The sequence below is a fragment of the Pelobates fuscus genome, chromosome 7 (assembly GCF_036172605.1).
Source record: "Pelobates fuscus isolate aPelFus1 chromosome 7, aPelFus1.pri, whole genome shotgun sequence".
Classification (NCBI taxonomy): Eukaryota; Metazoa; Chordata; class Amphibia; order Anura; family Pelobatidae; genus Pelobates; species Pelobates fuscus.
In genome coordinates, this window is record NC_086323.1 from 202384265 (window position 1) to 202404294 (window position 20030).

At 45.4% G+C, this 20030-nt stretch overlaps 2 protein-coding genes across 5 annotated transcripts in view; one reads left to right on the top strand and one right to left on the bottom strand.

Moving 5' to 3' along the window:
• The window catches only part of LOC134568454 (oocyte zinc finger protein XlCOF7.1-like), a 322479-nt gene that overhangs the window by 112065 nt on the left and 190384 nt on the right, over positions 1–20030 (top strand). The window lies entirely within an intron of this gene.
• CHL1 (cell adhesion molecule L1 like) overlaps positions 1–20030 on the bottom strand; it is a 163560-nt gene that overhangs the window by 102488 nt on the left and 41042 nt on the right. For 3 of the 4 annotated variants that reach the window (XM_063427040.1, XM_063427039.1, XM_063427042.1), the window contains exons 2-6: positions 17061–17184; positions 15305–15425; positions 11664–11772; positions 9370–9560; positions 6441–6563 (exon numbers count right to left, since the gene is read on the bottom strand). In XM_063427040.1, coding sequence (XP_063283110.1) covers positions 6441–6563; positions 9370–9560; positions 11664–11772; positions 15305–15386 — 505 coding nt within the window. In that variant the 5' untranslated portion in view covers positions 15387–15425; positions 17061–17184. The remainder of the gene's footprint in view (positions 1–6440; positions 6564–9369; positions 9561–11663; positions 11773–15304; positions 15426–17060; positions 17185–20030) is intronic. The other variant, XM_063427041.1, reaches the window with a different exon arrangement.

Consider the following 20030-nt stretch of genomic DNA (forward strand, 5'->3'; position numbering starts at 1 on the left):
CCTGTAAGCAAAGAGGAGGTGCGGCAGGAATCGCTCCCAGTCCTTATGGGTCTCCGCAAAGGTTCGGAGCATTTGCTTTAACCCCTTAAGGACCAAACTTCTGGAATAAAAGGGAATCATGACATGTCACACATGTCATGTGTCCTTAAGGGGTTAAGGTGCCATTGAATCTTTCACAGAGCCCGTTGGTCTGGGGGTGGTATGGGGCACTAATAATGGACTTAACATTGCACAGCCTCCAGAGTTGTTGGGTGACCTCTGCAGTAAACTGAGTACCCTGATCCGAGATGATCTCCCTAGGTAACCCTACCCGGGAGAAGATCTGCATCAGGGCCTCGGCCACTGTCTCGGCGTGGATATTTGTCAGGGCCACTGCCTCGGGATATCGGGTAGCGTAGTCTACCACTGTGAGGATGTACCTCTTGCCGGAAGGGCTAGGTTTCTGGAGGGGGCCTATGATATCTACCGCTATTCGGTGGAAGGGTTCCTCAATTATTGGTAGCGGATGCAGTTTTGTTTTCCGCCGGTCTCCCCTCTTCCCCACCCTCTGGCACGTGTCACAGGTATTACAATACTTCCGTACTTCCTGGCTAACTCCCGGCCAAAAGAAATTTTGCGTCAGTCGGTATCTGGTCCGACTAACCCCTAAATGCCCGGATAGCGGAATGTCGTGTGCTATCCGTAGCAATTCGGCTCGGTACCTCTGTGGTACCACTAATTGTCTTAACACAATCGGGTCTGACCCAGCTACTTGCTTGTCGGACTCCCGGTATAACAGCTGTCCCTCCCATATAAATCTTTCCCCCTCTGCCCCAGGGTGGTCAGAGGTGACTTTATCTCTATACACTTGCAAGGTAGGGTCAGTTATCACCTCTGCCGCAAATTCGTTAGGGGGGGACCAGGGGACACAGTCTAGGGAAGGGGAAGGTTCTCTTACCTGGACCTCCGGCAGTGTGTTGTAGTCCTGGGTGCGGGCCTGTTGTCTGGTGACCACTGGGTGTGCTTCCTCAGTGGTTGTGGTTTGGGGCTCAAAAGCAGATGTGAGCTTTCCCAAATCGTTTCCCAGTACCACCTCTGCGGGTAACTGGGGCAACAACCCCACCTCCACATTCCCTGCCCCCGCTCCCCAATGCAAATGGACGTTGGCAGTGTCCAGCCGGTAGACGGCTCCCCCAGCAACTCTGACTGCTATAGTCCGGGTAGTGTTAGCCTTGTCAGCGACCAAGTGGCTTTTGAACAGTGTTATAGTGGCACCAGAGTCTCGGAGCCCCTGTACTGCTTTTCCCTCCAGGTATACCGTCTGTCTGTGGTGCTGGCGATTATCGGCATGGGCTTGTAGTGGGTTAGCTTCGAGTAGTACCTCCCACTGTTCTATGGTGGTGACAGGAACCGCGGAGCCATAAGCAACTGGTGGCTCCCCCTGGTAGTGATGGGCAGCGGCTCTCGGTGGTGGTGGTGGCCCGGGTCGGATCCATGAGGATCGGTCTCGGAGTTGTGGGCATTCTCTTTTGTAATGTCCCCACTTCTGGCAGTGATGACAGGGCCCGGAGCCAGGTTGGCGGAAACGTGGTTGTACAGCAGGCGGTGGTGGTGGTAGCTGTCGGGGTGGTACAGGGGGGTAGTTCATTCCCCCAAAGGATTTCATCATTACTTTTGGGGCTACCGGTTTCTGTGACCTGCACGCATCTAGGTACTCATCCGCCTTCCTAGCAGCCTCTGTGAGGGATGCAGGGTTGCGGTCTCTTACCCACTCCTGTACATCAGTTGTTACCCCATCATAGAATTGTTCCTTGAGCAACATTTGTATCACATCTTCCATGGATCGGGCCTTGCTGGCTTGCACCCATCCAAGGGCCGCCCGCTGCAACCTACAAGCCCACTCGGCATGTGAGTCTTTATCTGCCTTTTTCAACTCTCGAAACCGCCTTCGGTATGCCTCTGGTGTTATGGCATACCGGGCCAATATAATCTCCTTTACTCGGCTGTAGTTCCGGATCTCCTCATCTGGTACAGTTCTATAAGCTTCTGCTGCCCTCCCAGACAACCGCCCAGCCAAAATAGGTACCCAATCCTCAGTACTGATCTTATGCAAGGCACATAATCTTTCAAAATCTTGGAGGAAAGCATCTATGTCTTCCTCCGCCTCCACATAGTTTTTAAACGCTTGGTAAGGATTTTTTGTCTTACCCTCTGTACTGTTGGTATTTGCTGTGTCCCGTAATGTGGATGGTTGTGGCCTTTGGCGCAACATAAATTCTTGCACCTCGGTCATAGTCCTGGAAATAATGTCAGGCGTTGCATTTCCTCCATAAAAGGCCAGTCTACATTGCACTTGCCTTTGAAATTCTTCTTGTCCTGACCCATCCGATGTGCTTTGCAGTTCAGGGATTGCCCTGCCCTCGATCTGATATTCTGCCATGACTTCTGCAATGAGGGTTGCTTTCTTTTTGTTGCTTGCTGCAATCCCTCTCGCTTCCAGTAAGTCCTTTAGCGTGGTTCTTTTAAGCTTAGCATAGTCACTCTCCATCCGTATTCCATTAATCCTTGTTCCCTTGTGAGTCTGGATCCCAGCACTGCCAACCAATGTAGCGGAGAGCTGATATCCCACAGCTATTCTCCACTAAAGATCCCAGGGAGGCTCAGGAACAAGGCAATAGTAAATCCACAAGCAGAGTTTCCAGCAGGCAAAATAACACAGCAGTATCCCCACAGCAATCCCAATAACTGGACGACACACAGTTTCAGGAACAGAACTGCTGGCTGGTACATCCAGCCTGCCTTTTATTACAACTGTACACATACAGGCCACACCCAGGGGGAGGCATAAAACAACCAATAGTATCATGGGTGCAACCCACAGATTCCCTCCCCTTAGCCTGAGAGATAATCCACTTATTATACAGTTTCAAACATAACTTTTACACAATATCCATAACTTCTATAATATTCATGCTACAAACATAAACATGCATTTTCGTAATCAGCATACTTTAATTAGTAATCCTCTCAAAAATCGTCCCAATCCCTCCAGTAGATCAATAGTTAGTTGGAGGACCCTTTATGACCGACCGCAAGCACCTTTTCCTGCCCAAAACAGTTCCATAGATTTGGGCTGTGCGGTCGGTCAATTCCTGGCATAAAAACGGCTAAGTCCCGTTCGAAGTGTGGCCGATACTTCGACGTTAGTCGAAGTGTCGAAGTGGAGTCGATGGTACGGGTCGGCGGTGTTCAAAGTTAAAATGCCCGCCGCCACGTGGTCCTTTGTTCGATGCCGTGCACTTTGACGACTTCGACAGCTTCGACGATTACTTCGGCACTTCGACGGTATCCGAAGTGCCCATTTAAAGTAGCAACACTGCCCTGAGGTAATCCAAGGGCCAGGAACAGTATTTGTCTTTAGGGCCAAGGTAGGGTAGGTGAGGACAATCAACAATATCGGAAGGGGCAGCCACAACAGGGTTCCGCTACAGTGAGTTTCAGTGTCCATGAACTCAAAGACCAAACACTGCTGCCTGCATTCGCGGGAACAAGATAGCCGCCACCTCGTGGTTGTTCATGCGAACAGTGGCCACCCAAACAGACAATTAGAACACTGCGGTTAGAATCCAAGGTGTTAATAGGGCTTAACAAGCTCCTGGGTGGTCTCTGCTTCGTACGCTGTTCGCTTCCCGAATCAAATATAAAATCCTACAAACCAAGTTTGTTCCTATAGTTTTTAAAGGACCCATAGTCTTTTGGCAGGAGGCGGGCAAGCAGGCCACTCCAAGAACACGTGGCAGAGGCATTTCTGCCATACTTTCATTAGTCCTTGGCCTTATCTTAAGTCTAGGATAGCCTTATGCCTACCCCACGCACGCTTAAACTCCTTCACTGTGTTAACCTCTACCACTTCAGCTGGAAGGCTATTCCATGCATCCAGTACCCTCTAAATAAAGTAATACTTCCTGATATTATTTTTAAACCTTTGCCCCTCTAATTTAAGACTATGTCCTCTTGTTGTGGTAGTTCACTTCTTTTAAATATAGTCTCCTCCTTTACTGTGTTGATTCCTTTTATGTATTTTTTTTTTTTTTAATAGATCTTTATTTGATTTTGTTTAAATTTTTTGCAATCAATATCAAAACACATAGATCATACAAAGTACAAAAATAGAAACAATTACTACAATAGTAATAGACATCGAACCATTCAAACTATACCATGTAGCTTCTATCATACTTCATTCATAAATCATACATACGTACATAGTGGGAGTAGGCCGCAACATTCATTAGGGTATCAGTTATATATACATAATCAATTTTATCTTTTCAGGGATTGCCTGAACATTTATGTGTATACATCACAAGGGGTTAATAAGATTGCTCATTGTTTTCTAAGAGTTTTAGACATTTTTTCCCCATTTTGTATTTCTGTACAGTGTCCTTCCTCTTAAAAAGCCCTATCTCATTTTTAATCTGAAGTGCTAATTGTTTCTCCCAAAGTTTACCCTCAATTGTCGTAGAATTCTTCCATCCTCTTGCTATCAAGATCTTTGCTGCCATAAAAGAATGACAGACCAAAAATTGTTGGTATACTAATAGATCAGGCCATTGAAGATGTAGAAGGGCCGTTATTGGAGATTGTTCTATCAGAATTTTATCCCAGACATACAGTTTTCTAAAGACCTCATCCCATAATTTCTTAATTAATCTACAACTGCACCAAATATGAATAAAACTTCCCAAGTTATTTCCACATCTCCAACATACTTTAGATTCATTGTGATCAATTCTATTTAATCTGTTAGGCACTAAATACCAACGATAGCAAACTTTATAGTGTGTCTCAAACAGGGTGACATTATGAATTTATGTATTTAAATGTTTCTATCATATCCCCCCTGTCTCGTCTTTCCTCCAAGCTATACATGTTAAGATCCTTTAACCTTTCCTGGTAAGTTTTATCCTGCAATCCATGAACCAGTTTAGTAGCCCTTCTCTGAACTCTCTCTAAGGTATCAATATCCTTCTGAAGATAGGGTCTCCAGTACTGTGTACAGTACTCCAAGTGAGGTCTCACCAGTGTTCTGTACAATGGCATGAGCACTTCCCTCTTTCTACTGCTAATACCTCTCCCTATACAACACAATAAAACAAGTGAAAAAAATGGCGCGATCAATAAAGTTATAAAATGAAAAATACAAAAAAGGGGGGAGCAGCACCTAAACAGTGTATTAGCCCAAAAAACACTCCTAAAACCACAAAAAACAAACAATAGGTGCGCTATGATGTAAAGTGCAATATTGTTCAAACAACACAAAGTGCAGATTCCCAGTGCAATGGTATAAAGTGCTTAATGTGACAAGACACGTATACACATTTATAACAATCTGTGAGACCAATGACATAAAGTGCTACATTCAGTGAAAAGCACTTATACACATGTACAGCAATCTGTGTGAGTAATTCAATCTAAAGTGCACAAAAAGGTGTAAAATGAAAAAAAAATGTAAGTGATATTGTGCAAAAAAATATGTATAAAACAACTTACACTAGCAGCAAATTATCAGGTAAATTTCCAATAATAGAGAGACATAAAAAAACAGAAAATATATATAGTGTAAAACTGTAACATACACAAAGCATAAAAGTGTAGGTGAGGTAGGTAATCAACTCACAGACATAGAACAAATGAGTCTGCTCTAACTTTCACAGCCTTAGTAAATGGACTTTCACTCCAGCCAGTGGAATAAAATGAACAGCCTTTATTTCAACATGGCTAAAATACCAAAACTTCCAATATCACCCTGTTCCCTTGTAGCAAAAAGACGGTCTTGCTGCTGGGTAGATGCAGTAGCCGGCCGGCTAAAGTGTCCTGCAAATTACTGTTGCAGCTCCGTTTTTTGATCAAGCTACTTCCGGGAGGCAGGGTCAAGTAGCTCCCGGTCTGGTGGAAGTGTGGTCCAGGCTCTCCCATTTCTAGTGGCATCTGGCTGAGTCTGGTGGAAGTCTGGTCCAGGCTCTCCCATTTCTAGTGGCATCTGGTTGAGTCTGGTGGAAGTCTGGTCCAGGCTCTCCCATTTCTCAGTTGTCATGGCTCTCACTAGAAGAGGGAGCTCCTCTCTATTGTGTTCCCCTCTCTCCCATGCAGCTCATTGGCCTTGTACTCACTTTCTCCCAGCACTGCATCATTACACTGGTCAGGGGCCCAGTCATGCTGTTAACCTGACTGGGCCCCTGATGAAAGATGTCCATCGAATGGCCCTAGGTCAAACTGTTTTCAAACATTGGACTACTTAATCTGAGGGTGCCAGGATACACCTGGAACCATAACCACTAGCGGGGCTGTAGTGGTTATGGTTCCAGGAGTATCCGGGAGAGTTCCTCTAAAATCACTTGAGTACTAAAAACAAAAAAAACAAACAAACACACAAGATATTTAAACATTGCTAAACTTACCAAGTGTCATCCAGTATATATGAACCGGAGATAAGCCCTGGGGAGGGTCACACCGTAAAACCACAGGTTTACCCTCTTCTACGACAACAGGTGGAATAGCTTCATTTGGAAATTTAGGAACCCCTGGAGCACACAGAGGAGAGATTGGGAAACATGGTGTTATGTACAGAAAATAGAAGACAGTTTGCAGCTGAAAGTCCAATCAACCCCTTAAGGATGGAAGTAATTTTACAAGTTCGAATCAAAACAAAATCTGGAATTTTCGCTATTAGTCTGTACGACCATAATTCACCTCTTTCATATTAAGTGGACCCATACACAAAAAGTTAGTGTTCATTTTAGTTTTTTTGCATTTTTTCACAAACCCTTTCACCGATGAGATCATCAGCATTATATGTTCTTTTTGCTCAACAACAGTATATTAGTACTCAGTAATATCTCACAAGTAGAACAGTATTCCCCACATCCAGGTTTCATATGGTTTTGGAAAGTTACAGGATCAAATATAACACTTGTCCGGTTATTTTTTTGCTCATTGAAATTTGCCAGACTGGTTATGTTGCCTTTAAGACCGTATTGAAGCCCAGGAATGAGATTATCCCCATGATGGCATTGCAGCAGACCACGGGTAACCCGACTGGTTAAGAACAAGGGGGAAGAGTCAGCGCTAAATAACAAGAATAATAAGCAGCAACTCAAAAAAAGGGAATCCCTCAATACCCTTAAAACAAGCTAGAGGATGTGAATGGAGTAAGGGCTGTTCTAAGGACTAGTAACCGTAGTCTAAACCAATAGAAAACAGACCAAATGGTCTAAATGGATAAACAACAACAAGTAGGCCTATGTAGATAATAAGAAACAGTGGAGAATAAAAAGTCTCACTTAAGACAACAGAATAAAAATAGATCCGTCCACGTAATAAAATATAATAAAATATAATGTGGGGGTTAATAAAAAGTCATAAAAGTCTCACTAATATTTCTGGATAAGGTAGGGGTACAGTCCTCGGGAGTTGATCCGTCCGGATTGATAAAATATCCGTATATGTGGAGACAAAAGGAGAACACGACAAACAGCCAATAGTGTAATATTGTACAATCTAATGGTAAAATAGATAAAAGGAAGGTAATACACTCACATTTGTGAGAGCTTTAACCAGCTCTGGGGTGAAGGGCGTGTAGCGGTATAATCCCCGCTAGAGGATATACTGGAGAGGTGCGTCCGTCACTCCGGCCTGGTTGATTCAGTGCTCCAAGGTATATAAAAAAAATACACAATTTAAAACCATTAACGCGTTTCACCTTTAAGGCTTTAAGCGTTAATGGTTTTAAATTGTGTATTTTAACAATAAAAGTCTTTTGGTTACCCTTTTTATAGGGCCAATTTTCAGTTTATAGGATTTTATATGCACTTTGTATTATTTTTTATTCTCCCTGGCATCTTTTATTGTATCCTGACTCAAGAAATCCTAGCTGGGGATCATTCCACCAACGCTGTATTGATAGAGCAGTACCTTCTGCTCTATACTTGTGAGTATATTTTATATATATATTTTATCACTCTATCCTTATATACTGATGGCACTATTGCTGTTTTTTATATACCTTGGAGCACTGAATCAACCAGGCCGGAGTGACGGACGCACCTCTCCAGTATATCCTCTAGCGGGGATTATACCGCTACACTAAAGCTCTCACAAATGTGAGTGTATTACCTTCCTTTTGTCTATTTTACCATTAGATTTTACAATATTACACTATTGGCTGTTTGTCGTGTTCTCCTTTTGTCTCCACATATACGGATATTTTATCAATCCGGACAGATCAACTCCCGAGGACTGTACCCCTACCTTATCCAGAAATATTAGTGAGACTTTTATATGACTTTTTATTAACCCCCACATTATATTTTATTACCTGGACGGATCTATTTTTATTCTGTTGTTTTAAGTGAGATTTTTTATTCTCCACTGTTTCTTATTATCTACATAGGCCTACTTGTTGTTTATCCATTTAGACAGTTTGGTTTGGTTTCTATTGTTTTAGACTACTGTTACTAGTCCTTAGCGCAGCCCTTACCCCCTTCACAACCCGACTGGTTACCTCCGCTAATTCCCTTCCTTCAGCCAGTCAGGAACCATTTAAAGTGCACAGAGACCCATTTCCCCCCCAGTAACTGGACGACACACAGTCATGGAGGTATAACACGTTTTTATTGTGCCGCACTTGGCTTTTATGCATAACCCATGCAAGGGATTCTTCAACATCCACATACAGGGTCACACCCCAAGCTCCTTCACCTCCCTGGGGGCCCAGAGCGGGAAATTACCTTGTTCTCTTTGTCCTCAAGCCCGCCACCCAAACACAGGCTTTCACACACTAGCTGCCTTTCTTCCCAGGAGCCTCTGTGCCTGGGAGTCCAGGCACATTAAAAAGGGTCTGTCCCTTTGTCTACCAGGTACAGAAAAGCCCGCCCGAGGGAAAAGAGTTGGTCTTTTTCTCCCTGCAGGCACGAACAAGCCCGCCAACCTAGTGTCCCCATCAACCTCAGGGATCCTCACAGCGGCACCTGTCTCGACAGGGCTCCGCTCGCGAGGTCCCTGCGTGAAACCTGCAAGGGAAGCGTCTCCTTTCAGGATACGAATACTCCCTCTGGGTGGCGTTCGTCTATATGAAATGGCAGCCACCCAGGGGAGCACTCACTTTTGCTTCAAACTATAGTTAAAAAATTAATGAAGCAAAAATCCATTCTGCCCTGCATGACGTCCAGGAGGTGCTACTGTAAAATGTATCAAAGTGCTTTATTATCTTAAATTTAGCACTTTTTATAAATAGAAATTTCAGAGACATTAAATTAATCCCTAAGCACATCTGCAAACGGAGTCAGCATGGGGGATTACACATTACAACACATATAAAGCCCCATTTACCTGGAACAATGAATTTGGTATCTTCAGACATGGCGGTTCCCAGTGGATTGGAAGCGTAGCAGCGATACACGCCATCGTAGTGGGATATATTATCATTTGGAAGGATGGTGAAAGACCCTGATTGGTCGCTGGTCTTTATGTTGGGGTCAGTGTTCGGATTAAACTGCTTCCCATCCTTCGTCCACTTGTATCTGCAAAAGGAAAATGCATAGGGTCAGAATATCCAGATAAAATGCTTACAATGGTTTATATCTTGAAACTGAGCCATCATTTCCCAGGATTCCTTATACTCTGTGTATTTAAGAAATACATGTTGGTGAGGTTGGTGAGGTGTGAACAATAACATTTACAAATCCACACTGCTGTATTTACCCCTATCCTGTAACTGGGCACCTCCATCTTGGCTTCCTGTCAATCATTTGTAGAAGCTCCAACCATTTGCTCATGACAGTCAGCTTGGAGTGAAAAGGACAAACAAAAGCAATCAGGGATATTCAACTACTGTGGCAATCTAAGGACGAGATAGACTATATGGAAACATTAGCCCCATAAAGACAGTCCCAAAAAGCCACCATGTAGCTCCAGACCTGGTTTAAGGTATTGTCCATGCATTTTACAATAAAAATAAAGCAATGTGACAAACGTCCCTGGATTTTGCAGCTCTTTGTTCCCTTCGCGTGTTTGTTCGGTGAAATACATCCACCACATATGTTAACTTTGCCCCATTCGAATACCGAATAATCTACCGAACGCCAAATCATCCATATGCAGAGTGTGCCACTTGTTGACCCCATTAACCTCCTCTAACACCTCTGTAACCACAAGCACCTCAACATTCTAAGCGGTCAGCTGGGTGGTCATCGTTTGTATGTGCGAACACGTGGTGGCGGCCATCTTAGGACATGAACACAGACAGCGGTGTTTGGTCGTCGAGTGTATGGAACTCAAATCGGACACTCGACGGTGCGAACACCGCTGAGACTTCCATATCCAAATATGTTCGGCATTATTTATACGAACAAAGTGGCAACATCCCTCGAACAAAGTAGAAACATCCCTCGAACCACAGATACTCTGTGAATGTCTGCACAAACTGTTATTTGTACATAAAGACTGTGTATTTGATATTCCTGAAAGAGACGGACTGCACAGCCTAATTTCAAGGAACTATTTTGGGCAGGCGCCTCGTGTGCGGTCGGTCTAAACTATACCCTGGTGGCTTTTCGGCTGTGTTCATGGGATCTGAGCGCTTTCAGGATATGTTGGGTACTCAGACTTGGGCTATCCAGGGATATTGAACTTGAAGGGATATCTCACTATTAAATATATATTTTAAGATATTTTTGTTATGCTTATCCTGGACCTGAGAGGTAATGTAATTATGTGTGGTGCTTATGTTGCGGTCCCCTCTCAGGTCCAGTGGGAAATGCCCCTGGAATGTGTCACCAGAAACCCCTTGCATGGGGACTTGCATAAAAGGCCAGCTGTGGCTCCCATTAAAGCAGTTCCAGTTTTACCCTCAACACAGAGCCTCGGCTCGTGTCTGTAGGGAACAGCTATAACAGCTATTTCACTATGTTTTAGGATTCTTGCTTCCAGGATTATTGCAGCTCTACTCACACTGGGGGAAACGAACATCTCTGGTGGCGAAACCCGTCTTCCCATCGGGATGTCCTCCTCAAGCACCATCACACACACAGCCAGCACACAACACAAACACATGCTGCCCAACCAGCACACAATCAGTGCACACAGCATGCACATAACACATACACACACACACAAAGCCAGTATAAACGCACACGTGCTAGACACAGATCAAACACATAGGTGCCAGCAGTCTAACATTTTACGGGACAGACTGACATTTGATGGTACCTGTCCTGGATTGTGAAATTTGCGGGCCGCAGTCTTTCTATCTGAAATTATTTTGTCGATCAGAACAATCAGCTTGTCATGTCATAGTCCCTTGGACAAGTAGTTTCTATTCCCCCGTTAAACCGTCTCAAAAAGCAGTCAGAAAACTTTATTAAAAATAGCAATACGATTAGAAATCTGATGATAAATAGCAGTCGTTACTAAAGCTGGTAATAGTGACAGCTTGCAACTGCTAGTCATTAAGCTCTATTCTGCTCCTGTGTCCTTCCCTTTCCTCCATTTGATCTCTCCTGCTTCCACACCCAGTGGTATCCTGCCACCCAGGATCTAGATATACGGTCTTGTGTATTACTTGCAAATAGCGACCATATATAGCACTGACCACGCAGTTAAAATAAAATAATAATAAATCTTACACTGGAGCTGGGTTTCCTTTAGCGTTGCATTTGATGCTAAATTCTTCATATACTGGAAATGCCACCTGGGACTCCTCGCTGACATCGACAATCACCGGCAACTGCTCCACTTAATGGGATAACAAACACAGTCATTAAAATTAACATTGCAGAACATTTATGTACAATAAGCGGCTTTAACCAGTAAATTAGACCAGTTAATTGTAATGACTGTGTATTTTCACAGGTCCTGTTTGTAAGCAAGCATATCAGGTAGATTACTTATGAAATGACAAACTGTAACGTGTCCAAACTCTTCCTGGTTAACCATCGCAGCATCACTTAGAAACACAGAATGTGACGGCAGATAAGAACCATTCGGCCCATCTAGTCTGACCAATTTTCTAAATACTTTCATTAGTCCCTGGCCTTATCTTATAGCTAGGATAGCCTTATGCCTACCCCACGCATGCTTAAACTCAGGGCCGGACTGGGAAAAAAATTCAGCCTGGGCATTTTATTATCACAGCGGCCGACTAAGAAGGGGGCAGGGCAGAGAGGGTTTTGCCATAACCAGGGGTGTATTAGCCGCAAGGCAAACAAGGCATTTGCCTTGGGTGGCATTTTCCAGGGGGCGGCAAAAAACGCTGCCCCCAAATGCCCAAGGCAAATGTCTTGTTAGCCTCGCGGCTAACAGACATGCAGGTCAGGCGGGCGGCGCTGGCGAGGGAGCAATTCCTCTGAGCTGTCTGCTCAGCTCCCTCGCGCGCCGCAGAGTGAGGCTGAGAACCGGAATATGACGTCATATTCCGGCTCCCAGCCTCACTCTGCAGCGCGCGGGGGAGCTGAGCAGACAGCTCAGGGGGAGCTCTCTCTCGCCAGCCGCCCGCCAGCAATCAGCCCAGCAGCCAGTGCCGCCCGCCCAGCAGCCACTGGACCACCAGGGAGAAAGAGACCCCCCCCCAGCATTCCCAAAGGTAAGGAGGCTGGGGGGAGGTTAAATTAAAAAAAATGTGTTAGTGTGTGTGTTTGCCTGTTAGTGTGAGTGTGTGTGTCTGTTAGTGAGTGTGTGTGTGTCTCTGACTGTGTTTGTGTGTGTCTGTTAGTGAGATGTCTGTGTGTCTCTGACTGTGTGAGTGTGTCTGTTAGTGTTTGCCTGTTAGTGTGAGTGTGTGTGTCTATTAGTGAGTGTGTGTTTTTGTTAGCTAGTGTATGCGTATCTGTCAGTGAATGTGTGTGTGTGTATTTAGAAGGCGGGGTGGAGGGAAGGGTTGGGTGAGGAGGGGGAGGGGGCGCCTGGGTTACCAGAATACACCACTGGCCATAACCAATGACAAACATGCCCCCTCTCAAAGTGAGCATGTTGGTTCAATGCTCTTCCAGGGCAGACCATGCGCAGAGCTCTGCTGAAGAGCTCTAGCATGAGAAAAAAGCCCTGTATGTAGTCTGCACAGTTCAAGCAAATGTAATAACATGCTTGCACTGTGTCTCCTTGCAACTTGTCTCTGGTGTCTCTATAAATGGATACCAGGAGACAAAAGGGCCAGGAAAGAGTATTGGGCATGTGTTTGGAGCCTGCTTGTGGTATTGCGTGTGTGTAGAGTGAGCTGATTGTGGTGTGGTATTGTGTAATAAGGTTGGTTTTAGTCGTGTTGTGTTTGTGGTGTAATGTAATGTATATGTGGCTAGGGGCTCTAAAGAATGTGTGTGTAGGGGATGTAGCAAGTGTGTGCATACAGGCTATATTGTGTGTGTGTGTGTGTGTGTATATATATAGGTGATGTAGTGTTTGTAGGGGTTGTAGCGAGTGTGTGTTTAGGGGTGTAGTATGTGTTTGCTTACAAGGAATCTAGTGTGTGCATAGGGGATCCAGAGTGTGTATGTTAGGAATGTAGTGTGTGTGTGTGTATAGGAGTCTAGTGTGTGTTTGAAGGACCCAGAATGTGTATAGGAGATCTAGTGAGTGTGTGTATATAACGGATTCAAAGTGTATATAGGGATCTAGTGTGTGTCTGTGTGTAGATGATCCAGAATTGGGTAAGGGATCTAGTGTGTGTCTGAAATTTAAAGTGTTTAGGGGTGCAGTATGTGTGTGAGGGGTGCTGTAGAATATACATATATATATATATATATATATATATATATATATATATATATATATATGGAAGTATTGTGTGTGTGGTGCAGTGTGTTGGGGGGGTTCTGTGTGTATGTGTGAGGGGTGTTGTGGGTGAGAGTGCTGTGTGTAAGGGTGCTGTGTGTGATGTGTGTCAGGGTGCTGTGTATGATGTGTTTCAGGGTGCTGTGTGTCAGGGTGATGTGGGTGAGGGTGCTGTGGGTGAGGGTGCTGTAGGTGAGGGTGCTGTAGGTGAGGGTGCTGTAGGTGAGGGTGTTGTGTGTGATGTGTGTGAGGGTGCTGTGTGTGAATTTTAGAAGGGATTGTGTGTTGGGGGGTAAAAAACAAACAAATAAAAAAATACGCAGGCATTATATACCCCCCTCCCTTATTACCTATAGCCGTGGAGGGGGGACCGGCACAGTGGTACCTGGGAGGTGCGGTCGGCACTCTCACACCATCCCTGGTGGTGAGTGTAGTCTGCGGGCTAGAGTTCACTATCGCGAGATCAGGGCGTTGCCATGGCAATGCTCCAGATCTCGCAAGAGGAACCCGGTGCAGCTGCAAGATAGAGCTCCGCCAGGTCCTCCCCTCCCTCCCCAGCTGCATGTCTATGCAAGTGGGCTGGTGAGGGAGATCTTTGATCTCCCCACCGGCCTGTCATGGAAAACAGCGGGGCCGGCGCTCTGATAGTGCCGGCCCTGCATAGACTGGCTGGGGAGATCCTGTGACCTCCCCTGCCGGCCTTGGCCCATGGCCACTGCGGCCCACCGGGCATTTGCCCGGTGTGCCCGATGGCCAGTCCGGGCCTGCTGAAACTCCTTTACTGTGTTAACCTCTACCACTTCAGCTGAAAGGCTATTCAATGCATCCACTACCCTCTCAGTAAAGTAATACTTCCAGATATTATTTTTAAACCTTTGCCCCTCTATTTTAAGACTATGTCCTCTTGTTGTGGTAGTTTTTCTTCTTTTAAATATAGTCTCCTCCTTTACTGTGTTGATTCCCTTTATGTATTTAAATCCCCCGTCTTAATTTCACCACCTGCATCAGTCAGGACAGAAAAAAAACTATTCTAAGTAGTAAAAGTATAAAAGGTCCCCCCACCACCAGGTCTGCTTTTATTTATTTATTTATTTACAATACTGTTCCTCAGCAAAAGGCAGGTGGGTCGGTGGGTAAGATTATTTTTTAGCTCGGTCCCACGCTGTTGCATGGTTTATTGTGGGGTTTGACCACTTCCCTCCTGTTGGACCCAGTAAACAGCTTGCAACTGGGCCAATTCCTCAAATAGTTTTAAGGACAAGAACACCAAGTATCTTCGTCTTCCTATGTTCACATGGATAGCCTTGCTAATTCGAAATAAATAGATATAAATACCAGAGCTCTCTACAGAACCCATGGTCCGCATTCTCTGCAGTCGCTCAGAGAGCTGTTTTAGCTTGTGGCTTCCAGTCCATCACTGCCACACAAGGCTGGATTAATCCTAAATAATACAACTATCTATCAATGCCTATAAACAATAATGATAATAAATAGGACTCACCTGAAAGTGGAATTTCTATAGCATCAGAACGGATTAGCAACGGTACTAAGCAGAAGAGGATCTGAACATATAATGAAAACATGCTTTTGTGGGTATCCAATCTCCTGGCCTCATTTAATTCCTGCAAGTTTGAGAAAACGCATTCCCACATTAGGTAAACAATGTATAATAGAGAATTTTCTTTCTTTGTTTTTTTTCTTTAAGATTAGAATACATCAAACTTGATTTCTACGTAGGTAGACGTGGTAGCAAATGTAAAGATTTAAGAAAAAAATACATTTAAAAATATGTTCTCTCTTCTCCCTTGTCAACCAATCCTCTTCAGAGGGATACATCGACGTAACCACACTATCACAGCAACTACAGGACTAGTTACTGAATATACATCTTCCTTTACTCTTAACAAAAATAAATATCCCGATCTGCTGCCCTAGTGGGAGTTAAAGTAACACTAAACAGACCTAAAGCAGTTAGCTTGCTGAAGTTCTTTATACGTGAAGAGTGTGTCCTCTTTTTTTTATTTAAAAGAAGTGCAGATTTCAGTAAAATTCACCAACCAAAAATCTGTCAATCAGACAATGATCCTATTACTTCCTGGTTTGTTTAGCTCAGTGGAGCAAAACTCAAAAGGCAGCAATTGCCCAGAGCACCTGCTTTGCAAAGACTTCTCATTGAGCTGCATTGGGAAGTCTGCGATTGGTCAGTCACAGAAAGTCTGGGCGGGGTTAGAAGGGCAGGACTTGTAAAGGCTGACGCTTTTGCAAGTTGTTTTTATATTGAGGATCTCACACAAAGTGGATAGACTGTTGCGTGGAGTCTATACTGGTGCTGGATAACAAGTACATTTTATTGCTTTTCTTTAAGGAATATTCATTATAAAGCAATTCAACTTGTCCTCTTTTTCTTCCCCATTAAGTAAAAGTGCCGTAAGGGAACGATACTCCTTTCTTCCAAAATTACAGCATTTGTAATGATCCGTAATGATACTCTTCCCACTGTTCAAAAGATATAGGATCCTTGGTTGGACTACACGTCTACTTAATTAGGTGTTCATTGCTCTGTATCATTCTTCCCTTCTATACTATCCTCCACTTGCCTTTGTTGACTTTACAATATTTATAATGAAAGGGATACCAGAGTCACCATAACCACTACAGCTTAATGTAGTGATTCTGGGTAATATCACATGTCCCTGCAGCCTGAGAAATGTAAACGCTGCCTTAACTGAGTAAACACAGTGTTTACATTGCTGTCTAAGTCACCCTCTAGTGGCTGTCACTCAAACAATCAGTCACTCTGACAGCCACTAGAGGGACTTCCTGGGTAGGGTTTGCAGGACCAATGTTCAGCATCTCAACACTCCCCATAGAAATGCATTGACTTAATGTATCCCCGTGAAGAGATGTCGATTGGCACAGCATAGTGATTGCCGCACATGCGTCCTATGGGAAAGCAAAGGATTGGCAGAGGTCATCAGGATTATAGTCCCCTATAAAGCTGCAGTGTCCTTTTAAAACCTGAGACATTGTCTCATTTGTACAACTGTGCTGTCTCATAAATAAAGAATAGAATATAAATATAATATATATATATAACAAAATGTCGATTTCAAAAGAACCAAAAACAGTTGATTTGGGTAGTTTTCCAATTTGGGGTATTGTAACCTAAAATCTAAAAATCCACTTTAAAATTCCCAACAATTCACACGTTAGCTAATAACCCTTTTATGGTTGAAATAACATTGTCATCTCTTCACCTGATCGAGACAGGAGCTCAGATCAAAGCAGGTAGTTGGATTCCATTAAAAGCCGGCCAAAGACGTCGAAGCGGCAGTTTCATGTGGACGCAAAATCTTTTAAACTATTTCATTCTTCATGAGTCTGAATAAGAGAGAGAAAACAGGTATGCTTGACACACTGAGTTGTTCAAATATAGCTGTTCCTGCTTGGTTTTAAGGTAACATTTACTTTTTATATTGAAATTATTTTAATATGTAACCCATGCATCCCTTACATCCAGGGCTACCATCTGCCCGAACACAGCTCAAGGTCTGGGCCATCAGGGGTCAGCCTGCCTTTAAGTTCACCCACAAGAATGCAGTGGGTGTAAATTGGACACCATGTGTGTTAGTGCATGTGTGTCCACTTTACACACACTGTAAAGCATGTGTGTATATAAATATGTATATATATATATATATATATATATATATATATACACATACAAAAACATGCTTACATTGTGTGTTTGAAAGTAAGCATGTTTTTGTATGTAGTATGTGTGTGAATGTTGGTGTTTGAGTGCTGGCGTGCATTTGTGTGTAGTTTATACACTTCCACGCCCACTGATACACATACACACACACTAACACACAGATATATAGACAATCAGACACACTGACTCATGTTACACTCACTCATAGACACACACAATGACACAGTTACACACATATACCCACACAGATACACATACACTCAGATACACATTGACACAGAATACAAACACAGGGGGGCGGAGCCAAGCAGTCAAGCAGCCCAGACGTGCCTGACCGGAGCTCCCACGTCTGGGGAGGAAAAACGGGGTATACCGCCGGACCATAGCCGCTCGCAGCTACGACACCATAATACCTCTACTCAGGAGGGGCTACCGATTCGAACGGTGCCCCTCACGAGCCCCTGCACAGCCATACCGACGAAACAAGGCTTGCGGCCTACTTGGAACCGAGCCACGGGGAGACGGCCGCTCCCGGGGGCATCAGCGGTAACAGGAGCCGCGGCAAGACATCTCTCCCCCCCCCGACCGGCGGGGGATATCCCGGTCATCCTCCTGCCCGGACGGCCAGACAAGCTGACCAGTCGGACTTACCGGCCACGCTGCACTGCCGAAACACAGCCAAGATGGCGGCTCAGCAAAGGCCCAAATCAAGCATCACGAGCACCCAACAACCACTGCAGCCTAGGGAGGCTTTTGACCAGCTCTGTATGGGCTTCTGGGCGATACTCCACAAGCGAGGGCTGTCTTATCATCAAGCAGTGAGAACAGTGGCTTTATGGATCCGTCCAGATGCCAGACGCCGCCACTATGACCCCCTGCCTCAGGCCTCCAGAGCGGCTAGCCGGCTACACAGACGCCAGTGAAACACAAAGCGTGAACGAAGCACCCCCCAGAAGCCAGACGGCCACCCACCTCGACAGCAACCACTCGACCCGCGGCAACAGCTCCCAGGCCCGGCGTGGAGCACAGTTGCAAGGCGGCAATGGAAGGAGGAGCGCCCAGTACTCTCATGCAGAGGAGCGCAGACAGATCACCTTCCTGGGAACGCAATCAAGGCATCCAGAATAGGCATAGGTTGATACACACTGAGGGGCCCACAGCCCGCGACCCTGTCTACGGAGCAGAGACTCTCTCTCCCTGAGGATAGAGGCAAGAGCACCCCAATTTACAATGTATGCTCCTATCTCCATAAACCGAGTTGGCACATACAGCATTCTACTTTCAGCTTAAACTCCTAGCCGATGGACTTACACACTCCTGGAATTTCAATATCAAAGAAAAACAAATTGTCCATATCTTTATGAAATACTCAGAGAGACGGTGTTAGAATTTCAGTGAAATTCTAATGAAATCAAAAGATATACTGAGACAAATCCAACAGATGGACATGGTGACGGCTGCAAGGGACAGCTTCAGGTAAGTAAAACCCACCTTGCACCCAGCAGCCACTGCACCCCAAGTGGTGAAGTCACCATCGAGGATCATTGAAAAGACCCCAGAGGGGGGCTGGGCCTAACCATCATGGCGACCAGACGTGCATTCCAAGAGCTCCCGCTCAAATCAGACAAAATAAGCAATATAAGGCTGCATCCAAAACGAGTAACAGCGGTACTGCTTAATCGCCATCACCTCACAACAGAGGGCATGCAGTGGGACGGTGTGAGACCCGCTCGAAACCCGCAGACACTGGGACAGACAGTGCGGCCTAGCACACAACGGGCGGGTGAGGCGGCCGCTTTCCCGAACCGGAGGCACTCTGACACGCACAAAGCAAGCAAGCCCAGTCACCCCCCCCTTTGGACCGATGGGGGAGATCCCGGTCCACCAAGCGGAGGCTACCCCAGGCGGGGTGAAGCACCACAGACCGCCTCGGGGGTAAAGCGGGAGTGCAAAGCTTCAACCAAGATGGCCGACGCTGCGGAGGCAGAGCGCCCCACTGAGGCTGCATATGACCTCCAAGCCAAGCTGAACCAGCACTTTGAGAGGTTCTGGAGAGAACTGGAACGCAGGCTACATCGACAAGCCCCACTACACAAAGCTAACCCTCCAGGGCAGAAACAGCAACTACACAGTCAACCAAAGGCTCCACGCCCTGCGGGCCGACTGGCTCCACGAAGAAGGAAGGGACCTCTGGGGACCAACAGCGGCAAAGAACGCAGTCTATGCACCGACCAAACCAGCCACCGGATTACCCACACACGTGGCCCAAACAAGCTATTCCAAGCGAGCTACATGGAAAGACCTGCCAGCAACCTCTCTATACACACGGAGACGCATCCTTGGGCACAGCCTGCAACCCACGATACCCACCACACAACGACGACGCCACCAACACGCAGCAGGGCCCCGATACTCCGTACAGACTTCGGGAGGCAAACTGACCAGCAAGGCAAAAGAGCGGGACTATGCTGGAGACTGGGTCTGGTGGGGTTGCATTGAGGTGACCCAGTCC